Source organism: Oryzias melastigma, linkage group LG21, assembly GCF_002922805.2.
Source record: "Oryzias melastigma strain HK-1 linkage group LG21, ASM292280v2, whole genome shotgun sequence".
Classification (NCBI taxonomy): Eukaryota; Metazoa; Chordata; class Actinopteri; order Beloniformes; family Adrianichthyidae; genus Oryzias; species Oryzias melastigma.
Genome location: NC_050532.1, coordinates 52,838 through 60,781, shown reverse-complemented (window position 1 = coordinate 60,781; position 7,944 = coordinate 52,838). Strand labels below are relative to the sequence as shown.

Sequence of the window (7,944 nt, the reverse complement as noted above, 5' to 3'; positions counted from 1 at the left end):
AAATCTGCTGGAATCATCGTGTTAACATTTGAAAAGTGACATTATGGCGATGTGACAGAATCTTTCTGAGACTCTGGGTGGGGGTTCTGTTTTTTGTATTTACTGCACTGTTGAAGCTTTTCTTTGTGATGAGCTCTCGAACTGGGTCGGCTGCAGATGATTCCTCCTGATGAACTTCAGCGACTTTGAACAGACAGAAGCAGACTTCGGTGTGGCTGAGGGCTTTATTAACTTCACTTCGTCTGGAGGAAATGCTGTTTCTGATGTCTGTATTCTTTCACTTAAAACAATGATTTCACCTTTTCAAAATGAAATAAAACGATCTGTTCACATTTGACTGTGTGATCTTAAAGGAGAAGATCAGATGTTTGTTCATCACCCTGCTCTGTGATTGGTCAGTGTGCGTCTGTGAGGAGGAAGCTGAGGTCGCTGCCTGGATCGTACTCCACTGTCGGCTTCCCCCTGAAACCAAACGCACAATCAGGAGAAACGATTACAAATGACAAGAAGACATTCTCAGTGTTGGACCCAGACCCAGTTTCATTTCTACTTTGTAATTATGTCAAATTTATCATTTAAAACCTTATATCACGAAATAGATTTGTATTTCATATTTTTATTGGTAAATCTCAGTAAATCTCTTTTAGGACTTTGGGTTTGGGTGTAAATGGGATCATACACACATTTAGAGTCACAATAAACCTACAAAATGCATTTTTGGACTCTGGGAGGACCCCACAAACCTCACATTGAAAGAACCCAGCAGGGATTTGAACCAGGAGCGTCTCGCTGTGAGGCAAGAGTGCTAACCACTACACCACAGAGCAGGAACGTTCATTCTAAACTTAGTACCTGGTGAAAAGTCGAGCCTTTGTGCTTCCCAGCAGCGTGGCTTTGTCTCCCTCCACCAGCAGCATGCAGCCCTCTCTCAGACCCTGAAAACACACACATCCTGAGGCAGAAGCAGCAGCAGCGGCGGCGGCGGTTCGATGCCAAGACTCCACCCACCAGCACACTCGGAGTGTCTGCTTCCTCGTGGTACTGAGTGATCCTCTGTTCTCGGGTCTCCTGCAGGAAAACGACCACATCTGTGTAAACTGAGTAGCTCACCGTTTCATCACCGGGATGTTTGGTTTCATTTAAGCATCAATTCAGACTCATGAATCATGAACCCTCTTTAAAATGTGCTGCTTAACAGGGTTAGGGCACTTTAGATCTGACAATCTTTCACTCAAAGTGAAAGTTAGCACAAAATCTACATTTTATTAAATTAATTTTTTATAATTATTTATATAGAAAGTTTTGGAATGTTTAAAAGTGTACATTTCAAAGGGATAATAAAACGAGCAAACTCACAAAATCAAAAACCTTTTATGGTTTTCATTTTTAAAAAAGCCTAAAATATACAGTATTTGACAGAAGAAGCTGACATTTCTATTGCTGCAGTAACCCAGAACAGCCACCAGGAGGAGCTCTGCCCTCAAAAAACAACCATCTTTGTTTCAGTTTTTCCTGTAGGTCAAAAAAAAAAACATTTACAGACATGTTTCCTTTTTTCATATTGGGAGGAGTAATGTCGTTTGTTTTTTAATGAGCACCAAAATAAGGTTGAACGTGACGCTGATATTAAACGTCTTGTAATTTGCTGACAGGCCTTTATTTTGTGAAGCACAGCAGTTTCACCAACAGGAAGTCAAGTTGACTTCTTCTTTGCACAGAATTGTTGCTGCCTTGTTATCACTAAATGATAGAGAATGTTGTAGTTCTGGATTACAGAAGCTTTTCTATAAATATAAGTCAGAATCACATGAAAGAGTTGATTACTTTTCTAATTTTTTTTTCTTTTTAAAAAAAAAAGAATGACTTCAAAACGTGTTTATAGTGTCAGTGTAAGGAAACGGCTGCTACTGTGGATTCATTCTTCATCTTTTAGTAAATTTTCTGCACTAAACACAAAGCATCAAGTTAGTTAAGTCAAACTTCAGAGCACAGATCAAGTTACACAGTTTTCTTCTGAGCTGAGATAAGATTAGCTAAACCCTTCAGCTGATAAAGTAATCACTTAGAGCAAAGTCATTGTTTTCTTTCTGGTTCACATTCCAAAGATTGCTCTGCTGCTTTCTTCCCATCTCTCAGCAGTGAAGGTCAGATTTCAGAACGACTCACCCCCATGTGGCGGCTGCTGGAGTCGTGGTCCAGGTAGTGAGGGTTGATGTTGAAGGGAACGAGGCCGATGGCGGCAAAGGTCAGCGGGTAGACGATGGGCATGTCGTTGGTGGTGCTGATGCTGATGGTTGCCACGTTGGTACCGGCGCTGGAGCCCATGTACGGGACGCCGTCCTAAAACAGAGAGGCTCAGCATGAACTGGGTATGGATGCTGGAGGACGACGCTGCAGTTCAGCCGCTTCACCTCCATCACTCTCCTCCTGATCTCCGTCACCACCTTGCTGTCGTAAAGGCTCTTCAGCAGGCGGAAAGTGTTGCCTCCTCCTGAAAATTTAGTGTAGTTAACCCTTTAACTTCTCATCAAGACATGATCAGTTAAAAAATGTTTTTTTCTGCTGCTTATTGCATAGACCTGCAACCTTCAGCTCTTTAAATCAGGAGTGTCAAACTCAATCGCACAACGGGCCAAAATCCAAAACACATATTAGATCACGGGACAAACAGGATAAACATTTATTGAACACTAAAACTACATTTTTAAAACTTTAAAACCGTAACTTTTTAACATAGATAGGAACTTGTTGTATAGCGTATAGTATGAATGCTGTAAGCTGAATTTGGCAGCTGAAGATGCTGAAATTGATAGCTGAAAAGGCTGAAGCTGAAAACATTGAAGCTAATAGCTGAAATCAATGAAGTTCATAGCAAGCTAAAATATTAGCTAAATACCAAATTAGCCTGAAAAACAACAACAAAAACTAAAGTTAGTCAAAGCAGCGAGCATTTAGCTGAAATATCAACTAAACTCCAAAACAGCCTAAAAAAATGAAACATAAACACAAAGATAAAATACCTTTTCTTTTCTGAAATATGACAATGCTTTCAACCTTTAACAGAATTTTATATGACGCTGTTTCAAAATAAAAGACACCCAATGTCATAAAATAGTAGGGCTGGGTTGATAAAATCAATGAATCGATTTAAACCAATTTAAGCTTAATAGATCAATAATCGATTCATAAAAATATAGATCGATATAGCACATAAAGCTAAAGTCTGCTAGCTTGATGCTAACATATAATGGAATTTCCCATAGGACGGCTAATGCTAACCTAAACATACATTGCTGACTAAATGAAAATTTTTATGATCTGAACATTTTAGTTAGAACTTCTCCTTTAGAGAATCCATGTAACACTGGATGATATTAACAATCTCATTATTTCACTGATACATTTACAATATGTGAACTGGATCAGATTAATATAAATAAACAAATAAACATATAAACATTGTCCAAACACTGCAGGACTGCAGAGGGAGATCTGAGCAGCTCTGCAGGGTTTGGTCCTCACCTATGAAGATGCCCTCAGCCTTTCGGACGGCTTCGACCGGGTCTGCAGCCTCATGGATGCTGTCCACCTCGTAGCCTGCAAGAGCAAAGACACGTCTGTGTTTTAAGATGTCAGATCAGACCAGAAAACAGTCATGTTTGTTATAAAAGCTGAAGCTGTGCACTGAAAACATGTTTTTCCTTCGTGATACCACTGTTTAACAAAAATACATTTTAAAAAAGTTACATAGAGTTAAATTAAGTGTACTATAAATGAAAAAAAAAACAATGCAAATGAAAACTAATGAAAAACAGGATTTAAAATGGGTCATGAAGTAAAATTAGATAGAAAATACCCACTTAAAAAAATAGGAGTAATTGAAAGTATAATGCAACAATAAAATAGGTATCACAAAAGATTAGGGCTGGGTATGGATTATAATTTCCAGAAACGATTCGATTTGATTCCGATTTTTTTTTTTTTTTTTCAATTCGATTCAATTCAATTCAATTTTTAGTTTACACATTTATACACATTTGTTTATAAATACATTAATACTCTACTATATGTTTTGAATATATTTATATTAATCTGATCCAGTTCACATACTGTAAATGTATCAGTGAAATAATGAGATTGTTAATATCATCCAGAGTTACATGGATTCTCTAAAGGAGAAGTTCTAACTAAAATGTTCAGATCATTAACATTGGAAACATTGTTCTGCTTCTCCTGGAGGACGTTTCAGTTTGACCACTAGGTGGTGATGGCGCTGTAGCATCACACCTTATTCAAGAAGAAGAAGGTTTGAGCAAAAAACTGTGTTTTAGATCACAAATAGTGACTTTAAAAATATTTCCCTAAGAGTTTATAAAATTCATGTCTGTGAGTTTATAAAGATGTTCATTTATTCACCAATGAATGTTTAGGTCAACCAAGCGTTAGCATTAGTCGTCCTATGGGAAATCCCATTAAACGTTAGCATCAAGCTAGTGGAATTTAGCTTTATGTGCTAAACTGATTTTGGTCTTTGATTTACTGTAACTTTTACGCCGCTTTTCCCCTTCAAAAATCTGCTGGAATGATTGTGTTAACGGTTGAAAAGTTACAGTACGTTAAAGACGCCTCAGATGTTAACGGGTTGAATGAATTCATGGCATGGGTATGTTTGTTCTTTAAACAGTAAAATGTCCTGGAGGTAATACCCAGAGTTTTGAACTTGTTCCTGGCCGTCTTGGTGTATGCGTCTCTGTCATGGAGCGCATACGGAACAAACAGCACTCTCCTCACATCCCTGAAACAAACACAGGCCCGTCAGCAAAAACACAGCATTTTGACTCCTCACTAAACTATCCTCTTACGTTTTGTTTTTATCTTTTTACAGAGATGATTCATACACTAACAGATGAAAAATATAAACATAACTATGTATATTTGACAAGTGGATGCATCAGAATGGAGTGGAGCAGGGAGTTTGTGGCCTGCTGAATGTAGTTTACAGGCGTTTTCCAATGACATGTTTTCATCTGCTCCTGATTCACAGTGAACTGAATAAAGAAATACTTGGACACACAATTTTAATGTTATTTTTTATATATATCTCCTCCATCATAACAAAAATACTTCAAGAACATTTTAAAAACACCAAAAAAAGAAACATTTTCATCATCTTCTGTCTGTTATAAAAGTGTTCCCAGTGTTTTTTTTATTATTATGATTATGACATTTTTTATTTTCTAGGTCATAGTTTCTGCAGAGCGGCAGGAGTTCATTTGAAATTCACCTCTGAGTGGTAAGCGGGACTGATTTCCCATCATCCCTTTCTTTAATCTCTCTCCTGCTATCTTACAGCTTATCACAACCACATGCTAACATTAGCGGTGCAACAAAAATGTTGACCAATATCAGAGCTATCCAGTCGTACAGTTTGATCCAGATTCCAGCTCAGACGAGGAAAACAAAGACATTCATGGATCTGTTTGTCTGCAGGTGGATGAATCAGAGCGAAGCAGAGACTCTGGCCCGCCCATTCCAGTTTCTACGTCACAACTACAAGCATTTTCAAACAGCATTTTTAGTCTGCTGTAATTTACTCTGATTTAAATTAAAAAAATACATAGAAATGCAATTTTCAGCTTCATTTTCTTTATATGCGTCCTCTGTCATCAGAAATATGCCAGAAAATCATGTTAGAAACACTAAAAACATGATTTTCATTGGAGTGGGTCTTAAAAGTTTTTTTTTTTTCTCTAGAGGTCCATGTACTTCCGGTTTCCGCGCGCTGCTTCCTCTCACTTACTTTCCGAAGAAGTCGGTGATCTGCTGCTGACAGTGGTCCAGGTATCCGCTGCCGTGCAGCGTGGAGTTGGACACCAGCAGGAGCCTCCTCTTCATCTCGGTCCTCCGGACAAATGTCAGCAGAGAGCCGGGCTGCGGGTTTAAGGTCCGGGTCAAAGGTCACGGTTTGCTGCTGACTGCAGCTTTCTGACGACCATAAACCGACGACGGACAACCAGAACTCAACTTTGATCTGTCTGCCGGAGCAGCACGCCCATTGTTGCTGCTGTCACTTTGAAACAGGAAACGGTTTCATAAAAGTAACGGTAAACTCCCCTTCACAATAAAAGTCGAATAAAAAAAATGGATATGGATCTGTGAATCTATCGAACATCTCACGGGAAACAGTGGAGTAAACGCGTGTCTTTGTAATCTATCTGTTCACAAAAGTAGACCAAATACATTTTTTCGTAAAACTACTTCCCGGTGTGTGCTTTAACGTAAATAACACATTGCCATCAAATTTTTAAACCTTCAAACTTGAGGACGTTTTTCCTTTTTGTGTGCCTGCACTTTCAAAATAAAAGTTGCCCCTTTGCAATGTCCTGATGTGGTACTGTTAAAATAAATTGGGCCATCTCTTGCATTTTTAATAATTTGCTCATATTCCAAAAATTACCACTTTCTTCAAATTAAAAAAAAATTATTTACATCTATTTATTATTTTACAGAACTGAAAAAAGTGTTTCTGTCCATCTCGTTTTGGCTTTTCTGATTTTTCGTTTTGTTTTTTTGTTCTGATTAGGTCAATACCACTATGTTTACCAACTTAGAATTTTAACTTACCTCGTTTTTATATACAGTGTTTCAATCATATTCAGCTCAGACTAACAAATAATATTGAGAATTGTAATATTACCACAGAGTAAAAGTGTAAGGCAAAGCCCTAAAGACTCATTTTACATTCCTTGATATTAATAGAACTCTTTAACCCTGTTTCTCAGTTTGATACTTGTGCGCTGAGGAACCGTTCAGATACTTTTCAGAAGACCAGAAATAAATATCAATTTTCTGGGCACTCAATTAGAAATTAAAATGAGAAACAACTGCAGTTTTTAGATTAAGGTCAGGCACTGTTTTCCAGATTAACTTCATGTAAAGTAAATCTGTTTCCACTCAGTAAAGTCAGTAGATTTGAACAGTATACAAACTTGAGGATTATGTGTCAATTTCCCACTAACAAAAGGATAAACTCTTTTCCATTAAAAGAGCCGTTTAATCCATGTTCTTATGGACCAAAACCTAACCTGTTAGGAAAATGTTTTGTGGCCATTGAGCCATTCATGTATGAGTCGCTTTTATTTATTTACAATATTTAAATTATAATTGTTATTTTTTTCTATGAATAGCAACTTTAACTTCTGTACTTTGGATGGCAGCAAATACAGGTTCCTTTCAAAATAAAATACATCATAAGAACCTACTGCTGCAGCAGATTTGCTTAAAATGAAAAAAGGGGGGAAAAATCAAACATTGCATTTGGTATCATTTTGACTTTAGTGTGCTGTAAACCTTTTTTTTTTCTCTTATTATTACAAAAAAGACATTGGGTCAGAATTCAAATTTTCTTAAATATATGAATGTAAATTCAGCTTTAAAGAACCACTCCAATGAAAATTGTGCTTTTGGTGTTTCACGTGTTCTTGTGTCATTTTTCTTATAATGGAGGGCAGAAGTGATTTAACATTGAAACAGTTTTTTAAGTATTTCTTTAACCAAATCATGTTGTATCAGGAACAGTCGAAAAAGCTCAGGTTTGTGACACAGCAACAGTCATGGGTGGGCCAAAGTCTCTCAGCTCTGCTCCATTCTGATGCCTCCACTTCCAGACAAATACATCCATGAACGTCTTCATTCCCTTGTCCAAGCTGGCTTCTGGCTCTGAACTGTACAGCTGCATAACTGCGATATTGCTTCATGTTTTTGTTGCTAAGCTAATGTTAGCTTGGGCATGTGGAGGGGCCATAAGCTAACAGGAGAGAGTGTGAACAAAAAGATGATGGGATATCAGCGGAGGGTTACTTACTTCCAAATCAACAGTCCCACCCACATCTAAGAGGTGAAATTCTGTCTTAAAAATCTTTTTAAAAACAACAACAACACAGT

General features: G+C 37.6%; 1 protein-coding gene across 1 annotated transcript; it reads right to left on the bottom strand.

The window, feature by feature from the left end:
- Window positions 1–205: 205 nt before the first annotated feature.
- Window positions 206–6,104, bottom strand: si:dkey-69o16.5 (uncharacterized protein LOC100149419 homolog). The gene is made up of 8 exons (XM_024286001.2): window positions 5,801–6,104; window positions 4,707–4,795; window positions 3,523–3,597; window positions 2,412–2,491; window positions 2,167–2,340; window positions 1,009–1,068; window positions 853–935; window positions 206–462 (listed from the first exon to the last, which is right to left on the bottom strand). Exons 1-8 carry the CDS (start codon window positions 5,893–5,895, stop codon window positions 396–398), a joined length of 723 nt encoding a protein of 240 aa, XP_024141769.1. The 5' UTR covers window positions 5,896–6,104; the 3' UTR covers window positions 206–395.
- Window positions 6,105–7,944: the final 1,840 nt, after the last annotated feature.